The sequence below is a fragment of the Monodon monoceros genome, unplaced genomic scaffold (assembly GCF_005190385.1).
Source record: "Monodon monoceros isolate NGI ecotype Baffin Bay Population unplaced genomic scaffold, NGI_Narwhal_1 Super_Scaffold_16, whole genome shotgun sequence".
In the NCBI taxonomy this organism is placed as follows: Eukaryota; Metazoa; Chordata; class Mammalia; order Artiodactyla; family Monodontidae; genus Monodon; species Monodon monoceros.
In genome coordinates this window covers 44,367,149-44,389,076 of record NW_021703772.1, presented here as the reverse complement: position 1 = coordinate 44,389,076, position 21,928 = coordinate 44,367,149, and the positions used below count along the sequence as shown (strand labels likewise).

The window sequence follows — 21,928 nt, the reverse complement described above, 5'->3', positions numbered from 1 at the left end:
GATTTATACTGATAACCTCTGTCTGGTTTCCTTTTGACTAATTGCGCATATTTGTCTAATATTTAAGAGTTCTCTACGTTGCTATGCAATATAGCAAAGCAAAGTGGTCCAACAGAGTTCTTGACATAGTTAGTGCTAATTGTGTGACTATGTCTATCTAGACCTAACTCTCCAGATGATCAATACATTAGTTCTCTTGATCTATCATGCTCAATACAACATAAAACAGTATCAAAACGACAGCCATATGGAGTGACAACTACCAAAAAATAAAGTATTTGTTTTTTTAACTGAAATGGATTACTGAACACAGTGAAGGAATCTCCACTTGCTGCCATAAAATTACATTTTTATGGAGTGTGTTTACTTGGCATGGAAGGTAAATTCAAGCAAACAAAAACTTTCTGATGAAAACTATCTAGGAAAAATACATGTTTAAAAGAAGTTATTAAATATATTTTTATCTAAATAACATTCTTAATTCAATGTCATAGTAATTCTATGACTCTGAAAAACAATTGTAGTGGGTTTCAATTTTACTCCACAAACTCTTCTGTGCAAGAAATGCCATATTATTCTAGCTTTCAAATATTAATTTTCCCAGGCTGGTAGAAACAATCTCAAAAATTATTGGGCTTTCTCTGCACTCCACCACTGGAGTCATATGCATCTCCAGAGCCATATGCATGTCTGGGGTATCTCAAGCAAAGCCAGATATTCAGGCCTCAGGTATAATGTAAAATAAATGACATGCTCAAGTCCAAGTTGATATGGTTTCCAGAAGATGTTCCAAAAGCATAAAATTTTGCAGAGACTGAGATTTCTGTTGCCAAGTGTCCAGTTTTCCTATGTACACCACTTAGCCATTCTTCACTCAAAGCTCCTGCTATCTCTGTTTTAGTTTTAGATTCTCTGCCCTTCCCATTGGTTCCCCATTTCTTACTCCCTATCTTTAAAGACTCCTCTGTCCCTTCCCCCTGGCATAATGCCTTCTATAAACTCAGGCTTTTGAAAATATAAGCCTGAAAGAAAGGTTATCTTTAGACAATTTTTGCTCTAGGCCATACAACCCAGCCCTGCTCATCCTGAGGCAATAAATACAAAGGGCTTCCTGGCTTATAATGGAGGCTGGAAAAAAATACAAGGAGAACAAAAACTCAGTTAATACCTCAATAAAGTATCCACCCACAAATGTAAAATTACATTTATATCTTAAAATTTGTGTTACACCTATTCCAACACAGCAACAATACTGTGAAAGAATATCACACGGAAGTTGTAAGAATAAAACACGAATTCGAATGAAACAATCTTAAGTTCGTAGCTGCACATTTATTTAATTACTAAATCACTTTATTACTTCAATCTCAAAACATTTCTTTTTATAACAAGAACTTCAATGATCATAAACTTCAATAAGTAATACATTACTTGGTTTTAAAATACCATTAAGCTCTGAACTCAAAGCCATCTGAATTGCAAAAAGGACATTAAATTTTCTTACAGTAGTTCAAACATTATGTTCATAGTCATTAAACAAACCATAAAAGCTCAAAACAAAATATATTCTGAAGCCAAGAGGAAGAAAACCTCTGATTTTTCAAAATTCCCCACTCTTAAATAAACCTATTTAACTTCTACTGTTTGTGACAGAAAACCAAACCATAATTTTGGGGAAAGTTTATTCTACATTTAACACACATGCTTTTTCTCAGCAGGTCTTCATTAATAGAGATGTCTTGAGACTTAAACCTTTTTAAAGATTTTTTTGATGTGGACCATTTTTAAAGTCTTTATTGAATTTGTTACAATATTGCTTCCGTTTTATGTTTTGGTTTTTTGGCCGCACGGCATGTGGGATCTTAGCTCCCCGACCAGGGATCTAACCCGCACCCCGTGCATTGGAAGGTTAAGTCTTAACCACTGGACCGCCAGGGAAGTCCCTCAAACCTTTTTTAATACTTTAATATATGCAAGTGAATGAAAGCACAGTATATCAGTTTATACCAATTAAATAACACAGGCTTTTTTTTTCTTGTTGTTTAATTTATAGGGAATTTAATAGCTACCCTGGCTCATTCTAGAGCTGGTATTCCAGAAGCATTTACCACATTAGGGACAATCCAACAGCTCTGCTATCATTTGTACTCAAGGCAAGAAGAGGTAAAAAAAAATAATAATAAATTTGAAAATAGAGTATTCTAAAATATAATTTGCCTCTCTCTCACTTCTGCAGGCTAATTTCTCCACAGGTTGAGTCTCATATAATAGTTCATATTACTAACTCAAAATTTGATTATTTTTCTAGTACTACATTTGCCATTCACAATTCTGGTTTCCACAAAATGTGCACATTCATTTTAACTTCAATCTTTAAGATTCAGTATACAAGTACATGGATGATACAGAAATTTATAATTATTTATAAAATATTTTATATTTTATAATTAAAATCATTGTCATTTCTATGATTATTTGTAGTGAATGAAAGTGGAATCCATTGGAAAATTTTCCTTACCTGCCAAACAGTGTTAGAGTGAGGGTACCTGAAGACCAGGCTGGCCACAGTAGTGTTTTGCCTCTAAAACATTACTATACATAGTAGTGTTTCCTTTGCTTTTCCCACGGGGTCTAAGGCAGTATTTTTTTCTCCAACTTTAGGGTACAACAGAATAACCTGGAGGACTTGTTACACCATAGACTGCTGGGCTCCATTCACAAAGTTTCTGATCTAATACATCTGGTGTAGGCCCTAGAATTTGCATTTTTAACAAGTTCCCAGAAGCTGAGGCTGCTGGTCCAGAACCACTGTTCAAGGTGTGGAAGATTTTTGGGCATATACAGCAGTCAGATGCCAGTGTAAAGACCACTATGTCAACCTTCTGATACCCTGCATGGGCCTGGTTTACGTTCCTTTCTTTGACATTTCTTATGCCACCATGAACAGATTCTCCTAAGAACTTCCCAGGAATATACTTTTATTAATTATATGAACAACCTAATTACTTCAGAGTCAAATGCAGAGGGTATTTCCTTCAAAGAAATAATTACTTTTTCTGGAGTCCCATGGCCTGATACTTGTGCTTGTTTCTTTGGTTTTGCCGTGGAAAATTGAGTTGCTTCCCTGTGCACCTTATTTTTAACTTACTTTTATGCTATACTCTCTAACTTGGTTTCCTATATTACAATCACCTGTGCAGTTTTGAAAAGTCCCAATGTTCAGTTCAATGCACCCTAAAGTAATTAAATCAGTTTCTAGGGGGTGGAATACAGACATGATTTTCATAGTTATCCAGGTGATTCCAATGCACAATGAAGACTGAGACCTACTGTCTTAGTTCAAACTCAAAGGTTCTAACTCGGGCTGCCCATTAGAATCACCTATGGCACTTTAAAAACAATACACAATGCCAGATTCTACTAAGAGAGTCTGTATTTAGTTGGTGGGCTTTTTTCTTTTTTAAACTCCTGGTGATTCTAAAAATGCAGTCAGGACTGAGAACAACTACTAGAAATCAATGGCAATTGACAGCCTTCCCTAAAAATATTGCTGCTATGCTTCTATCTATAGAGGCCATCAGTTGACATACATATTTGCTATACATAGCTACAGAGACTTTCCTATGAAATATTTAATGAGAGCACTGGGTTAGATATTTTAAGAACAAAGCTCAATGGTTAAGGAGAAATTGTTTCCTCTTCATTTAGGTTCGCATGGCTTGCTCCAGTGCTCTTGGCTACTTAACTTACAATGCAAATGCTTTCCGAATCTTATTAAAGGAATGCAGGAATAAGCCTAATCAGTTCCTTCGTATAACAAAGAATATCAGCAGAGATGCAAGTATAAACCCAGCATTTTTAAAGGAATTTCAAATGCAACAAAGAGTGGGACTTCCTTCCTTAAGGTATTGTTTCTATGTTTGAAGTTGCAGTAGTAAAGTTACTGAGAGGAATTTTTAAGGAAGTTTAAGGAAGATCAAACACGGGGAACCGTCCTTGTTATGCATCTACGCATTGTAAAACAAAGGATAAACTTCATTCTAAATGTCCATTGCCAAAGCCTGTTTAAATTCCAAGTTAGCAACAGAATTGTAAGTGCAGACAAGAATACAACCTGATCTTGGGGATCCTGTCTGGCCAGGATTATTCATCCGCCTTTCAGAAAAGTTTCTGGAAGACTGGTTGCCTCCAAGTCTGATCCAGGAAGCCATTTTTTTGTAGACTGGGGTACATTTGAGAGCTCTGAGGCAACCAGGAATGCCACTATGACCTTGGCATCAAATGGGACTCTTAGACTTGATCCAAAGCTAGGCCAAATTCCCAGGGCAGAAACAGGGCTAAATCAGACCCTGTGGTTCAAGTTATGGCAAAGTTTGCCAGGCATTTATTCAGATGATTTTGCCTCAGTGTTATAGTTCTATCATGAACTTAAGTTTCTGAAAAAAGAGAGAAGAGGAGAATCTCCTTACAATGGACATATTTTCTCTTCTTCTGTAATTGTAGCTGAATTACAAGTCTCTGCAAATAGTGCTATTTACATATAGGAAACAGAACTACTCAAGATATATTATTAACTCTACGATAGTAGAAGAGAATAGGACCCAACAGCATATCATGGTTCTATAAGTCAATTTTAAGTATAGAGAAAAATGAGTATATCTTCAGAGTCACTTTAATTTGAATTCTTTGAAAAACTGAAAACCCCAAACTGATTATCTAATTTTATATAATAAGCCAGGGAAAACTAAATTACAATTGCTTTAATTGACAATGTTAAAAGTAATATTCACCAATTCAAAAAATTAGTTTAAATAATGGAAGTATTATTTTACAGTCATTCCCACAGCTAGCCCATACGGCAACTTTTTGGGAATTAGAAAAAGATGCCCCTTCCTCAGTACACTTTACTGCCATCCCCTGGAAAATGGTTGTAGTAACCATACAAATCTACAATGACTGTAAGGTGAATGGCACCCTCTGGAGTTGTGAACACTCAACTTTCAGGATTATAAGCAGTAACAAGTGGTCAGTAAACTTATAGGAATGGCTACCAAGTGAGGTGGAACTGGTAAGCAAATAACAATTACTCCCATAACTAATAATAATTCTATGCACTCTCCTTAGAGCATTTACATACACTATTCCCTTTAATTTTCATAACAATCCTGTAAAGGAATTTGATGTAAATGAAACTATGGGAAATGCACTAAAAGATTAAGTTCCACAAAATATTCCTTGATTCCACTACTGGAAACATAAAGTAGATTGATTTTGGTTGGGATCACAACATCATTGTTTTGGAATATATTCCACTTCTCTATTCCCACACCCCTATTCAGCCCCAGATTAGAAGTCTTTGGATGTATAAATTTTGAAGTATGTAGAGGGCCATAATTTTACTGTTAACTGACCCTCCATGAAAGTACTCTGAGCCTAAGAGTAGCTAGTTTCACGTAACCCTATAGCCATGAAGCTGGCCTATTGAATAGTTTGGGGCCTGTGCCTCATTAAAGTTGACAACAGCAAATGTTCCTCATCAAATTAACCAGGAACACATTTGTGATAAGCAGTTTTAATATTTTAACTTTAATCAAGACTTACATTTTATTACCAGGGAAACTGTGTAATACCATATTTATATGTTACATGCACAGGATGATGATTACTATAATACTTCTTTTAAAGCCACACACATCATATTAACTTAGGTATACCTTGTTATTCTTTGGCTTGAAACATTTCATAGGTATTACATTGCTTTGAAAATAAAGTTTAAATTTTCTCTTATTAATATATAAAATGACCTGACCTTTATCCTCCAAACTTACCTCCCATCATGTCTCCAGATACCTTTAATTCCAATCACACCAGACTACTTAGTGCCCTTTGAACTTGCCATGCTGTTTTATAGTATTGTAATTTTTCATATCCTATTCCCTCTATCTGGAATACCCGCCCCCCACCTCATCCATTTAAAGACCTATTTTCTTCAGAGTCTAACTGAAGTGTCTCTTCTTCAATGGAGCTTTCCCTGATCACTTCAAGCAGATTTACTCTTCCAAATGTTTTGGGTGATAAGCGAGTCAATGAGTGACAGAATATAAAACACCTACAGGTAACATGCATAGTTAGTACAGGTAACGTATAAATTAGACCATTAGGCACTGAACATGGTACCTGGGTGTACTAAGTCTTTATATATATCTAGTTTTTGTGATAAAAATGTTTTCCTTTTAGTCTGGAGAAAAATGGAGGACCATCCATAATTCCTGTCTTTAAAAAAGGTAATTGATTTTTCTTTTATACTTTCTAGCCCTGAGACTTTATAATTGTTCATTTCTAAGAATTTAAAATGTAGGGACTACCAAAAAACATGTTTACCTGTAAACTTATGCTTTTTTAATTCTATATACCTAAAATACCTTCCCATTTACAAGCCCATGTTAATCATTTCTTTTAAGACTTCCCTACTAATATCACTTGACAGAAATCCCTCTCTTTGCTTTTTCCCACATGTAAATGACTTTAATTACGATCTTGCTATTATTGTTTCATATACAACTTGTCTATCTTATAAGTTCTTAGGGCAGAGACCACACTGTTTCCACTGATACTATGTAGTTTTATACAAAGTTGGCAGATCATGGCTGAGTGGCCTAGGCCTGCGAGATCAGAGTCTAGATCTTATAATGTTACTCATCAATTCCTATCAGACATGTAATGGGGAAAATAAATTACTTACTGGTTTTATGTATATGCTTAGTGCTTGTTCATGTGTGCGTAGTGTAGGACCAAAATCAGTCTTACTTGGTATATTACCTTACTGTCAAAAGCAAAAATAGAACCTTCTGAAATCAAGATCACTTTGCTGGAGTCACAAATGGAAAGAGAGAGAATAAGAAAAGGAGAGGGGGCTTCCCTGGTGGTGCAGTGGTTGAGAGTCCGCCTGCCGATGCAGGGGACATGGCTTCATGCCCTGGTTCGGGAGGATCCCACATGCTGCGGAGCGGCTGGGCCCGTGAGCCATGGCCGCTGAGCCTGCCCATCCGGAGCCTGTGCTCTGCAGCGGGAGAGGCCACGACAGTGAGAGCCCCGTGTACAGCAAAAAAAAAAAAGAAAAGAAAAGAAAAGGAGAGGAAAGAACTTCATTTATTCAGGGAGATATGAGGGAAGCTAAGTATGTGTGGGAGGCTATTATTTCTGAATATCATGGGTAGAAGAACATCTGGTTTTTGTATAGCTTCTTTAGTGTAAGAGTAATTTACATAAAAGAATAAAGCCAGTTCCATTATTCCTTCACTTTAATATTGGTTTGTGAATAACAATATGTATACCAGTAACGGTCTGATAAAGTTTTCACAGGTTTGTGGTAACATAAGAAAAAATAAGGACAATCAGATTTCTGATAAAGTTAATTTCATTCAAGTAAAGTCCTCCATTTTGAGATAATGCCTTTTACACTTTCTATTGACATTAAAATACCCCATCTTTTACAAAACGATGTTTAAAGTAGCTGGCATTTGTTCTTTCACTAGTGCCAACTTGGTCTAATAAAAAGTTGGCAACTGTATATTGATCCCCACAAATTTTTGCACTCTGGCATCATCTCAAAGTCTGGAAGCTACTGATCTGTTCTCTTAGTATGTTTTAGTGATGTGAAGAAAACAGAAATATATAGAACTAAAAGCAATGAGACTATACCTAGGGTTCTTAGGCTTAAGAAAGAGACACTTAATTGTGGCTCTCTAATTTTTAGGGAAAGAGCACCGAAGAAAATTAAAACCCAAAATTCAACCAAGAGATTCTTTGACTTTTATACCTCCTGTAACTAACTTCATGGGACTCTTCAAAACAAAAAAGACCACTGTTTCTCACAATAGTTTTTCCTTTTCATCTGCAATTTCATCAGATATCACAACTGTATCAAGACCAAGAATAGTGCTTTTGAGCCAACTTGGGAAACATGTACAGAAAGCTAATCCGGAGCCTGCAGAAGGCTAATTAAAAACATTTTAGTGTAAAAGGATTCCTGAGCAATCTTTTAAAATTTTTTATTTTTAATTGTGGTAAAATATACATAACTGAGTAATCTTTTTGAATGGAAGTTCTTGATATTGATACTTAACAAATTTTCCTTAGCATGTCTACTGAAATGTAACATCAGGTCAGAATTATGGTTTCAAAAAATAAGTAGAATTTTCTATAATAGAATGCCTGCACTTAAAACTATTAAGATATAGGGGCTTCCCTGGTGGTGCAGTGGTTGAGAGTCCGCCTGCCGATGCAGGGGACCCAGCTTCGTGCCCTGGTTCGGGAGGATCCCACATGCCGCGGAGCGGCTGGGCCTGTGAGCCATGGCCACTGAGCCTGCGCATCCGGAGCCTGTGCTCCACAACGGGAAAGGCCACAACAATGAGAGGCCCGCATACAGCGAAGAAAAGAAAAATAAAGAAGAAAAAAAACTATTAAGATATAGCAACTTACACAAGTGGCACAATTCGTGTATATATCAAGTGTTAGAAACATTTTAAAATAAGAAACATTTTTAAATTGGTATGCTGGGCTAAAAAGACCTGATTCAAAGTAGCCTACATGTTAACACTCACTGTACTACCTTAAGATATTTAATGATAAATACTACAGGTACACGAGTCTTCTAAAATCTGAAATGTATGCTTTTAAAAACATTTTACTAAAGAAAAATCTGAAATCATTTCCCATCAAGCACAAAAGTATGGCTAAAAAGTGTGGCCACCACTGTTGACCATTCTCCATACGTACAGAGTATCTTTGGTTTGCAGCTGGAATAGATGACATTCTTTGTGGCTTAGAATCATGTGATGTCTTTGCCCAACCAGTATTGTTTCCAGTAGGTGCACGTTTTGATGTATGTATGTCTGCTTCTCACATACAGCAGCAAATGGATTTGATATAAAAGCTAACTAGGTTTCAGTGGGTCCTTTAAAGAGCCACCGTTTTTCTCTGTCCACTTTGCTCAATTGTCTCTATAGTCTACCTGGGCTGCAGTGAACACATACGTTAATTAGCAGTTATTTTCTCCAACATGCCTTAACGTAACAGTAATGATGGTGGTGACTGCAGCTACAGGTACTCAGGGCTTTCTGTGTGCCACAGTCCAAAGCCTGTGCTCTTAACCACTGTACAATAAGAGACCTCTTTAATCTTCAAATTTGATTCAAAATTATCTTAATAGCTCTGAGTCACAACTTCCTGGTGGAATTCTGAGAAGAATGGCATATTTTATACTAGAAAGGGATAAATAATTCAAATGATACAAACCTGTGTCATTTATTCAGCACTGTTAATTCATATCATTGGAAACATTAAGCCTCTCTAGACATTCAAAAGATAAAAGCCTTTAGACAGCAAACTTTGAGCTTTAAAACTGGCTTCAGGTGGTTTCAAAGTTGATGATCAGGGTTTTTTTGCATTCAATAACATAGACATTTCCTGAGTATCTAGGCCTAGCCGGGCCAACCTACCACGCTTAAAACTTTACAGTATTTCTCCTTAAGTACAGCCCCAAAGCACAGATTACGTTTATTACCCTGCACTTGCTTTCTATTTTTAAAAATTATACGTAAGATGAGAAAGGTCTCAATATAGAGAGAGTTTCAGCAAATTGCCTGCCTCTTACCTGTACTATAAGCTAACTGGCACACATGCTTGCCAATATAGAGTTCAATGTTTCTCCCTTTCTCTTCCTTCCTTCTGGCTAAATACTGGAAGACCTAAATATATGGAATGCTTCCAGAATTTGCTTGTTTTTTTAATCTGTAGTTTACCTGATTTATATCATGAACTTAATTTTGACATGTGTGTTTGTAGCATCTGGAATAGTTTTGATACTTTGAAATTTTAAGAACTTAGATTATAGATATTCCTATTTTATTTATTTATTTGGCTGCGTTGGGTCTTCGTTTCTGTGCGAGGGCTTTCTCTGCTTGCAGCGAGCAGGGGCCACTCTTCATCGCGGTGTGCGGGCCTCTCACAGTCGCGGCCTCTCCTGTTGTGGAGCACAGGCTCCAGATGCACAGGCTCAGTAGTTGTGGCTCATGGGCCCAGTTGCTCCGCGGCATGTGGGATCCTCCCAGACCAGGGCTCGAACCCGTGTCCCCTGCATTGGCAGGCAGACTCTCAACCACTGCGCCACCAGGGAAGCCCGATATTCCTATTTTATAAAATTTGTGATGGTGGGAAAAAATTTTGGTCAATTTTCTTCATTAGTTTATATGCACTCTTATTGTAACAGTCAAAGGAAATACACTTTCTGTGAATTTAGATTCACATGATACAGAATACAAATCCAAATGTAAAAGGTGAATTCACAAACTAATAGTTTCTTCTAAATTATAGTTACAAACCAATTATATCATACCTATACCTCAACATCAAAGAATGTAAGCTTTATAAATGTTGCTGTTTCTATATGTTCTCTCATATAAATTATATTTCCAGGATAAAATGGAGGATCATAAAGCAATATCCTACGATCACAATTCTAGAAAAAAGAATTACTTATGGAATTTCCCAAAAGGGAAGGTCACCATAAGGAAGGATTAAAATAAGAAATCTTTTCATTCTAGATTTTTATCCTTAACCTCTAGTTTCTCAATAAAGCAAGTCACTGATTAGAAAATTAACAATTTGATCCAGTATGGATGATGTAACATAGCAAAATCTCTCAAAGGACATTAAATAGTTAGTAGTATCATCCTTATATTCAAAGGACAGTACATTCAGTTATTTTAATCTGGGCAGAAAAAAAGTCATAAACTGTTATGATATCTGCAGTAAAAGTCAGAGTCAAAGGACATTACCCAAAAATAAAACAGCCCATTATCCAAAAATAAAACAGCCCTTTTCACCTCATATATTTTCACTGATTAAATATACTTTCTAAAATAATGAATGTGAATATATGTGGCCAACTAAAAAGTACAGTATACACTCGAGGAATTAGTTGCATGTCATATTTCTTTTCTTTTCTTTTTTTTTGAGGTACGCGGGCCTCTCGCTGTTGTGGCCCCTCCCGTTGCGGAGCACAGGCTCCGGACGCGCAGGCTCAGCGGCCATGGCTTACGGGCCCAGCCGCTCCGCGGCACGTGGGATCTTCCCGGACCAGGGCACGAACCCGTGCCCCCTGCATCGGCAGGCGGACTCTCAACCACTGCGCCACCAGGGAAGCCCATGCTTCCCTGGTGTCATATTTCTTAAAATCCCATTTTAAGAAATGTATAGAAATCCCATTTGCTCCAGAGAAGATACCGAATAATATATATATTTTTATAATTACTAACATATATTCTTTTGTTTTGACTTAGAATTCTTGAGTTGACATGACTTTGACCTGGCTACCTTTCTAAAATTGCTCTCTCATTAGAAAAGTCAGGCTAATGTATCCTGATATGAAAAAGGGGGGTAAAGATCTATGCCTTTATAATATGGGGCCAGGATTTAGCATAATTGCTATATTTTTTCCAAGGTTTTTCTTTCTACTTGCCAATATCAGTATATTCTTTTTCCCACAAGATGTTTTATTTGGTTTTTGATAATAAAAAAAAAGCCTATACTCCCTTATAAGACTATAACATATTATTATAGTCTCTCAGAAGAGCAGGTTAAACATCAAACATAAAAAGGATAACAAAGTATTATATATTTCATATACAAAAAATCAAAACTTTACTACAATTAGTATTATATATTTGATATATAGTATTATATTGATAACAATTAGTATTGATGAACAATTAGTATTATATATTTGATATACAAAAAATCAAAACTTTACTACTACCTTTAGGGATTCTTTTGAAAAGCAAAAATCAAATGTTCATTTTTAATCGTGGTACTTTTATGGCAGCTTCTCCAACTTCTTTTGATATATCTGCTCCAAGAGGACATCTGCATCAAAATCAGACAAATCACATTATTTCAAATTATTTTACATTATTTGTTTACTGATCTGTTACTAGCTCTGCAAACTATCTGCTTAGAATTCTGACAAACAATATATGTATCTAGTGTATAACTGATTATATGTGATGGTGGTTCTTGAATCCATAAAAATACAATAGGACCTCAAACCAGAATAATGGGTGAAGGAAGGCTAGAAATCTAAATTGGACAATTTTTTAAAACCACTTTGAGGTATAATTGACATGTTAAAAGCTATACATATTTAATGCATACAATTCAATGAGTTTGGGGTTAAGATGTTTTTGAAAGAGTTCTCTCTCAAATACTGTAAATAAATAAAAACTTGAAACAGAAAAAAATAACAAAAAGTTGCCTTATAATGCTCTACAAAGCTAACAGGGTAAAAACAGTTTGCCATACAAAGTCAGACCTGCATTTATTCCAACTTCAGAAATTCTCCAGGTTTCAAAAGCTAGCTTGCTCCTTTTCTACCTTCCTTTGTCACTGGTGGCAGGAGAGGTCTTAGATCCTACCCTCTTTCTCTGTTCTTCCTCAGTAAATACTTTTGGCCTCAGATTTCTGCTTTTGTACAATGTTGCCCTATACAAAGCTTCAAATGGACCCCAACCTAAAAAAAGCCATCATCTCCAGCCTCAACACTGCCCACCAGAAGGCAGTGTTGGATCAGATGGTAGATTCTACCTGAGGCTAGGCCATCAACTTAAGGGATTCTTTCTACTAGTAGTTTAGTCACTACTAACTAAACTCTGTTCATTTATGATCAGCCTTAATAGTCTATGGTTCACATAGGTATAGTTAGGTACTAAAATGCTGAAAAGTTTAAAACAGCAGATGAAACACTGTTGAAAATAGAATTATGCTAGACTATGAAACATAATCATGCTTTACTGTTTTTACTATTCCAGAATTAGCTTAAGACCAGAACTTGATAACAAATTGAAAACCTGTGCTACTCCTAGGAACTTTGATTTGGGAGAGGAAATAAGGCTTGCAGAAAACAGCTATCTTTTGGCCATTTCTCAGCTGCCTGTGGAGAAGTATACTCACAACCCAGTCTCACACCTGAATGCTTTTTGCACATTTTCCTTAAGTTTCCAGCACAGCAGCTGATGCTGAGATGGCCCTAACACTGCAAAAGTCCAGGTCATGGACATGGTTTCCATTCTGGTCCCCAATGAGGGAATTCATCATCCTTACCCACTGCCTGTTTCTAACCTATGCTTTGTCAACATTTATATAATTTAAGCTGTAACAAAAATATTTCTTATAAGGTATCTAACGCTTAGGTTAGATGAAAAAAATTAATGTACTCTTTCTTCAAGTACCACCAGAGTGTCAATGAAAACCTCAAATATAAAAGCAAAATCCAGGCTTTGACTTTTACAATGCAGCTTGCATAAAGATTATGAATGGTACCACGTACTTTGGCTCATAGCGGATGCCTTCTGTGCTGTGTAAAATGCCCAAGCCAGCACGCAATCTTTCAACACCATTCCTAAATAAGAATCAATAAAAATAAAATAACTAGCCCAAGATTTAAAGGAAGAAAATTTAGCATGATGAAATGGCAATTAATATTTACATAATTATGAGCGAAGCACAAACATCCATGGCTTACCATGCAATCATAACGCCGTTGTCAGTGCACAGTCTGGGAGGAGGACACAACAAAGTGCATTGTGTTGCATCTGTCACGATTTCCAGAGCTTTTCGGATATGTAAGTTACTTGCAACGCCTCCAGATACAACCTGAAAAAGTTGAGAAAACCAAAATTAACAAATATCACACATGAATATGAGCTAAGCTGTGAGCTAAACCTGGGGAAATTACCAGCATTATACAATAAGACAATATCACATTTTGGTAGGTGGGTAATGAGCAAGTGATACATCTATATAATAAACATTTGCAAAGGAAACAGAAGTCACCAACAATTTCAATATTACCATATGATCACTTTCATTTTTGTATTTTCTTCTAACCCTTTTCTCATTACAATCGTAGTACAGTATTTTAGACCCTGCAGTTTTCACTTATAAGCATTTTTTTTCATTTTACTACATAATTCTTAAACTATTACCTTTGATATTTGTGTAATATTCCATTTTGTGAACCTACCATTTAAATATTTTTCTCGCTTTACAATTTTCCAAAGAATGAAGTTTAAGATACACAGGAAATTTATCAAGGCTTTTAAGCACATTTAAAGGGATTTCATCAAAGGAACATAAATCTGAAGGAAACAGCCTATTTTTCCTTCAATAATGACAGCAGTTATACTGCATTTTGTTTCATACTGTAAACCCTCTTTTAAATTCAATAAGATGCAGCCTTGAACTTTTTTGCCACATAGGCTGTACAGATGTCCTATAAAGCTGCCAGGCCTGTACAGGGAATGGCTGTTAAAAGTTTTGTTTTGTTTTTAATTATTTATTTATTTATTTTTGGCTGCATTGGGTCTTCATTGCTGCACGTGGGCTTTCTTTAGTTGCGGTGAGAGGTCTTCTCATTGCGGTGGCTTCTCTTGTTGCGAAGCACGGGTTCCAGGCGCGTGGGCTCAGTAGTTGTGGCTCACTGGATCTAGAGCACAGGCTCAGTAGTCGTGGTGCACGGGCTTAGCTGCTTCGCGGCATGTGGGATCTTCCCAGACCGGGGCTCAGAACTCATGTCCCCTGTGTTGGCAGGCGGATTCTTAACCACTGCACCACCAGGGAAATCCCAATGGCTGTTAGTTTTTATTCTATGTGATTTCATACTGTCTGGGATAGCATATGGCATAAAGATCTTTTCATCCTATGCTTAGGGTCAATTAATCTCTGGGAAGGAAAGTAACATACTGTAAAGGATTACTACAATTCTAAAATTACAAAACTTACCAGTACTGCATTACTTTGACATAACAAGTCTCTCTGCTTGCAAAATAGAATAGCACGATGTGTTCTTTTTGCAATGTGGCAGGCTACTGTGTGCTGTACTGCAGCAGCAATATCTGCAGCTGAAGACAGGATTTGCCCCTTCTCAATACCTGCAGGAATGAGCAGGTATTTTTAGGTACAATCCAGTATTACTTATTTGTCCAACTTTACTAATTAGAAATATACCTTCTTCTTTTTCCTTTTGCATTATCATCTTATCAATAATGTGATGAAGTCCAGAAAAAGAAAAGTCACAATTTTTAGCATGTTGCATGGGAGGTTTGAAATCAAAATGCAGTTTATTTCCCTGTTTGGCCAAATGTTCTATAGCCTTCCCACCACTCATGGTGGAGCACTCTGGATGTTTTATTAAAGAAAGTCTTCTTGCTACCTATCAAAAACAAACAAAAATTTTTGTAATGTCATGAAACTGTACATTTTGAAACCAGGGTGCAAAGGAAATGAATTTTACCCTGGGTGAATAAGACATGCAATACTTTTACAAACATGGACCAGAGCTGGTGGTCAGTCAAGACAGACAATCTTGCTGTTTCTGACAACCTGATCAATAGTGGCCAATCACTGCCTTCCTATCTACTTTTGCTCTTCTACTGGGGATGGAAAATAGGTTTGAAAATGACAATGACTGCTTAATGATGAACTTCAAAAATAAGAACCTGTCCTATTTCTTCCAATCATTTCAGCTGTTGGCAACAGGTTTTTTTTATAAGGCAGTAGGCTTTAATATTCTAAAACAAAGGAAAAGAAATCTGCTAGTCAGTGGTGTCAGCAATTGTAACATTTAATAATAGAACTTTGTGCATCTTTAATGTCCTTATGTTATCTTTATATATCCTCTTATTTCACTTTTTAAAGGTACATTACACTTCACAAAGCACTTTCTTTCATATATTATGTTATTTGATTAAAAAAAGTGTATATACAAACCATTTGAGCCTTTATATACTGATGTAAACCTCATATCATTTTATTCGGAATGGGTAAGAAGGGATCTTTTATAAAATTATGTACTATTTTTTTGTTTACTACTGCACATAAGTTTTTTCAGTCTAATATATTATTCAGAAATATTTAGATGAATAGCAGTAGTGTATCTATTACTATTTAGCTGAAATAGACACCTTAACAAAAAAGAATAGAGATATTAATTCTTAAATAATTACCTTGTCAAGCATGTCACCTGGCGCTATATCCAAAGACTTTCCAAGAAGCAGAAAATCTGAAACTCCTCTAACTAATGCCAAAAGACAATGACCTCCTGAAATCAAAAGAACTAAAAAAGGAAATTCTACTTTATTTGTCAACCTAATAGTAAGTGCATGAGCCTCCATATGATGAATGGGAATGAAGGGCTTTTTTAACTGGTCTACCAGTTGTAAGCTAAATGATAAGCCTACACCCAAGCTTAAAGCCAGTCCTGGTTTTATGGTAGTTGCAATTGCTGAGAGTTCACTTGGAGAGACTTTACTGGCAGAGAGAGCTTCTTGCACTATGCGTTGAATATTTTCTCTATGAAGCTGTTGAGCTACTGGAGGAATAATCCCACCTGTTCTGAAAGATATAAAAAAATAGCTTTTTATAATTTTAAGATTATAAAAATAGAGAAAGAAAAAGTATATATTATGGCTGAAGGCATGTTTTCAAATTAACCATTATATAGCTAAACACATTAGTAAGTCAAGTGTTTTCAAATTATGTGTGCCTTATAATGTACAGTATATTATAAGAACTCACCATGCAGTGATTAAGGATGTTATTTAATGTCTCTAACTTTTCAAAACTGTATACAACAAACTCCTATGGATTTGTTTCTTGATAAATGAAATCACCAAAATAATTTTGAGAAGCATTCTAAGGAAGGAGTCTTGAATAAGGAAAGGACAGGATAAAACTGGATTTTAGGAAAATTAATCTATCTGACTGGAAGAAAAGAAATACTAACAGAGAGAAACATGAAGACAGTTTTGTGAAGAAGACGAGTTTATTTTTAAACACACTGCACTTGAGCTCATGGTAGGACAGCAGACAGCTTGAAATCCTGAAATAAAGTTTGGGAATCCAGTCTTTAATTGGATTGGTAATTTTGATTTTTGGTCCATATAGGACAAGCAGTGGATGACCACTCCAAATGTCAAGAATAAAGAATTAGAAGGCAAAGTTGTTAGCAAAAAATTAGCCAGCATGTGACTGATCAGACAGGCAGAGCAAAAATATAGAGGGTCTGCAAGATGTACCTCTAATCTCAAAAAAAAACCCTTCAAATATTGATGTTGTAAGATCTATATACACGGCATTCAATGAATATTTAATAGTTAAAATATGTACTGTGTCGGTCAATGAGGGCAATATTTAAAAGAAATGATCTTATTTCAACACATCCATAATATAATACCATTTTCCTTAATTCTTCAAAGTGACTTTTTCTCCTATATTCCTCAATTCTGTTAATGGCATCAATAACCTCCTAATCACTTGGGTTTCCAGGCTTATCTTTATCTCCTTTCTTTCCCTTACTTTCCACATTTAATTAAGTTTGTCACCATTGATAAGGTCAGCACTGTCCCACTGCCACCACCAAGTTCGAAAAGCTCTCATTAACTCAGTCTATTCAAAGCCTTCTAACTGTACTTCCCTAGATACATTCTCTGATCCTTGGAATTGTTCTGTATGGTGTTGCCAGAAAAAAAGCACAGTGCTGACCTCATCACTCACCTACTCAAAAGCTTTTACTTTCTTGGAATTTGGGAGACTTTAAATCCAAATCCTCTCCCTCCTACTCATTTCTTCCTCCTCCCACTTGCCTACTCCCCTTCCTTTCTGTGCCTCTTCTATGTATTATCTTCTAAGGATTATGCTAAGCATCAGAGACAGAAGAGATGAATAAGACCATGGCTTTATTCTCAAAGAATTAATTATGATTAATAAAATCATTAATTAATAATCAAATAATAATTTGTAGACAGTATGGAAAGTGGACGATTAAAGAACAAAGCTAATAAAGAGACAGTGAAACCATTTAGCCTCAAGACTGGAGCCAAGAGTCCAGGCAAGAGACAATAAGGGCTTGAACTAAGTGGAAAGTGGGAGGAAAAGTTTCAAGAAATATTTGGGAGGTAGATTTACTATGACTAGGTGACTGATTTGGGTACAGAGTGGTGAGGGAGAAGTCAAGATTGTCCTTCAGGTGTCTGGCTTTAAAGAAAGAACTCCTCTTCCAAGCAATCCTCTATTATTGCACTTTCCATGCTGTTTTACAATGACCTATTTACCTATCTGCCTTCTTCACTTTATAGTAGTAAGAGAAGTACTATTGTTACTAGTAATAGGTAGGTTTTTTTGAGCCCTTGCTATTTGTCAAGACTGCACTAAATGCTTTAAAAGAATTCACATTTAACCTTCACAACAATATTATAAGCTGGTTGTCATTATTATCCCCATTTCACAGATAAGGACACTAAGACATAGAAAATGGTGCAAGGTCTCAAAACTAGTCAGTGGCTGAATCAGAATGTAAACCACTTTATATGGTAAGCTGCTCAGAGGAAAGGATCATATATATGTACCCACAGTGCCTCAGATGCTGCCTTGCAATTGTAGGTATTCAATAAATAATGAGATGCGCTGAGGAGATGGTACCAAATAGTTTATTTGCCTATATATTCCTCTCAAGTGACTCACGCGCTAGCTAAACTAAGTGTTTGCCCAGTACTTTCTCACCTCTTTGCCTTTGCCAGTGATGCTCTCTCAGCCTACAATATTCTTTCCATCCTCTTTCATTGAAGGCCTAACTATCTCTCAAGGCCACTGACCCCTGCAACATGTCAGGTGCTATGCTGGGCACTAGGCATAGTGTAGTGGTTAATACAGACGCAGCCCCTGTCACCATGGAGCTGAGAGTCTATTGGGGGAAAGACTGTACATAAGTAAACAAACATAAAAATCATGAAAAGAATTATGAGGAAAATATGCAGGATATGGTATATAGAATAAACAGGGTGGGAGTACCTAATTTAGATTAAGTAGTTAGGGTAGGCCTTTCTGTGCAGCTAACATTTACATGTTCAAATGTCCAATACACCCCAAAATAATGAAAGAACTGTAAAACTGAGGCATGGTAATAAGTTATTGTCTGCAATACTTCTTTGATACTCACTTTATGCTGCCTTGCACTGCTAACTTTCCTTGTAGGTCTACATACCATGTCTCAAAGATTAGGTTAAGCTTCTTAAAGGCAAGGACTTGCTAGTATTTCACTGTGCCTTATTAAGACCTAACACAGTCCCTTTCATATAATACGTAACCATCAGAGGCCTACTCTGCCTCTTCACGTATACTATTTCTAATATTCTGTATTATTTCTATTATGCACCCCACAATCCTATAAGATAGACATTATCTTTCCCATTTTATGGATGTGAAAACAGAATCAGAGAGGATCAGGAACTTCCCAAGTCACAGCCAATACCAATCACTAATTCATGATTCACACACAGGTTTGTGATCTCAAAACACCAAACTTTTTCACTATTCAGATGTTGTAAATTAATGGCTTGACGGCATATCTGAACTGTATGGTATTTTAATATATTTGAATTACCTACTAATTTTTAAAATCTGGGAGATATTACCATAACATTCTGGATTTCCATTTTCTCTTGAAAATTCTGATAATCAAATAACATAAGGCCTACATTCTTGCATGGCAACAACTGGCTGGAGCTGAGTAGTGACCTCCTATAGATATTTTCCACATTATACCCAGCCCACCTATTTATGTAACCTGCCTGGTGGCCCTCTGGAAAAATCTGAGTTTATAAACCTGGCACCATTCTGTGCTTTAATACAACAGTATATTGTTATTTAAGTACCAATATGAATTATATGTGTAAATGTGAATAGGATTTTCTTTTGCAGTGATTAACACAGGCTAGAGGTCAGGTCATACTTTCTTAGGACTTCAGTTGAGACCATGAAACATAACAGGTGGACAAAAGAGAAAAAGGCATGAGGGGAAATCATGGATAAATATTGGAGTTTAGTTTCTTTTTGGCAACAGGATTAGCTAAGGTTGGGACCTTACTGTGGAGCTCCTTAAAAGCCAGGTTGAGGGGTTTAAGGTTTTCTATGGCAGTAATTAGAAACTTTTGCATGAAAGAATAAATTAGTTCTTAAAATTTAACTTTTGTATGTAATAAATACAAAAAAAATTATTTCATTTTATTTTTCCAAAAAAAAGTGGAAACTACCAAGATAATGTCTACTCACTTTAAATGAACTTCGGTTTGGGAATGTATTGCTTCTCCCAAAACATTTCCGGTTTCATCCACCACAGCAGCTGCTGTATCATCACAACTGGTTTCAATTCCCAAAACTAGTTTATGAAGAAATAGTTTTCCAGGATGAAAATTAAAACTTCTTAGAAATTCATACATATTCCTTTTTGATGGTTTAGAAAAAACTCCTGCTGTCTTATTCAATATTAGCATATTTACTGTATAGATAATTCCTGGAAAAGAATTAAAGAAACAAACTATTATTTGGAACTGACATTAGCCACTAGCCCATTCAGTAAAGCAAAATTCCAAAAACTTGGTTTATTTTTCAATATATAGTTTTATAAAAATTTAGGAAAGGTTTGTAAAAGTTAGCAAAAAATTTTAGTCTGTAGAAATCTGTTAATATAAATAACAGTATGAATGAATATAATGCTCTTTAAGAGGGAAAACAGGAAGTTAGATATAAAATTTTTATTATTACTATTACTTGCATGCTGTTCTTACCAAACTATTGATTATTCTTTATAAAACAGCTAATGTTACAGTACAACAGCTGCATGGATAGTCTTTTGAAAAGTGCTATTCATGTTTTATAGCTAAAATTAAGACAAAATGTGGTTTAAAAAAAATCAATAAGGGCAAAATGGAACTGATGAAAATCAATGCATTCCATTTCCTAGAAACACCTTTCAAAAGAAAAATTTAATCATTTGGTCGGAAAACAATAGTTCGCATAAAACACAAAGTAAGATCTAGTCGTCTAAGTTTAGCAACAAGTGTTCTCATAAAGCTCATCTATTTGCCTGCTTGGCCATGGCTCACGGGCCTAGCCGCTCCGCGGCATGTGGGATCTTCCCGGACCGGGGCACGAACCCGTGTTCCCTGCATCGGCAGGCGGACTCGCAACCACTGCGCCACCAGGGAAGCCCTCATGAAGCTCATTTTAAAAGAGCATCTCAACTAAAACGACCGTAACTTAATACCTATTTCATCCATTAATTACAATTGTTTGAATTAAATCTCCATTTCTGCCACAGGTTTATCATAATAGGGATCTCCCCAAATCCTCTTTGCCCCCAATAACAGCAGTCCATCATTAAAGCACCCTGGTTTTTTCACACTGCCAAATATCTAGTCTCATGCATCCCAAATCACCTGTTTTAGAACCTTCTAGATATTTAAGTAGGCTCTTTCCCTATCACACTAATGGACAAAATGGAAAAAAATAAAAGAGCGAATATTGGAACTTTTATTGTTCCACAGGAGCAGAGGGCATCCAGGGATTAGAGATAAGCGACCTATTCACAGAGGACCCCTGCAGAGGATGCAGCCCCAACAGACGCGCCACGAGAAATTAGACTTATAGTCACTAAATCCAGCCAAGGAGGCTTGTGCGAAGCCCTCCTCGTTCGGGCCAGGAAGGATCCCAAGCGAACCCTGGGCACTTGGCCAGCGCTGGTCTCTGTCTGCTCTAAGGCGAGGGACTCTGACTGGAACCGCTTTTCCAGGCGCGCGAAAGCATCAGTGGAGAGAGAGCTGAGCTGTTTCACCCACCTTCCTCGTGAACGACAGTAACTAGTACTCGTCTACTTTCCGCAGCAGAGCCGATCGACCGCCCTTTCCTAGGTGCAAGGAAGCCCGAACCTGTCGGCCCCGGAAGTGATGTCATCAACACGGAGCCCGCGTCCCGTCGCCAGGGTCAGCTGGTATTACCCTAGAAGGCGTCACTCTTCGAGTAAATATAAGCACAA

General features: G+C 36.5%; 2 protein-coding genes across 3 annotated transcripts in view; one reads left to right on the top strand and one right to left on the bottom strand.

The window, feature by feature from the left end:
• Positions 1-8,026, top strand: part of ANKAR (ankyrin and armadillo repeat containing) — an 82,065-nt gene extending 74,039 nt beyond the window's left edge. For both annotated transcript variants that reach the window (XM_029225682.1, XM_029225681.1), the window contains 4 exons: positions 2,054-2,163; positions 3,709-3,905; positions 6,238-6,284; positions 7,757-8,026. In XM_029225682.1, coding sequence (XP_029081515.1) covers positions 2,054-2,163; positions 3,709-3,905; positions 6,238-6,284; positions 7,757-8,001 — 599 coding nt within the window. In that variant the 3' untranslated portion in view covers positions 8,002-8,026. The remainder of the gene's footprint in view (positions 1-2,053; positions 2,164-3,708; positions 3,906-6,237; positions 6,285-7,756) is intronic.
• A 2,104-nt stretch (positions 8,027-10,130) lies between these two features.
• On the bottom strand, positions 10,131-21,824 carry OSGEPL1 (O-sialoglycoprotein endopeptidase like 1). The gene is made up of 9 exons (XM_029224469.1): positions 21,732-21,824; positions 20,167-20,407; positions 16,065-16,452; positions 15,067-15,271; positions 14,842-14,990; positions 13,583-13,713; positions 13,388-13,459; positions 11,822-11,928; positions 10,131-10,192 (listed from the first exon to the last, which is right to left on the bottom strand). Exons 2-8 carry the CDS (start codon positions 20,385-20,387, stop codon positions 11,850-11,852), a joined length of 1,245 nt encoding a protein of 414 aa, XP_029080302.1. The 5' UTR covers positions 20,388-20,407; positions 21,732-21,824; the 3' UTR covers positions 10,131-10,192; positions 11,822-11,849.
• Between the last annotated feature and the right edge of the window lie 104 nt (positions 21,825-21,928).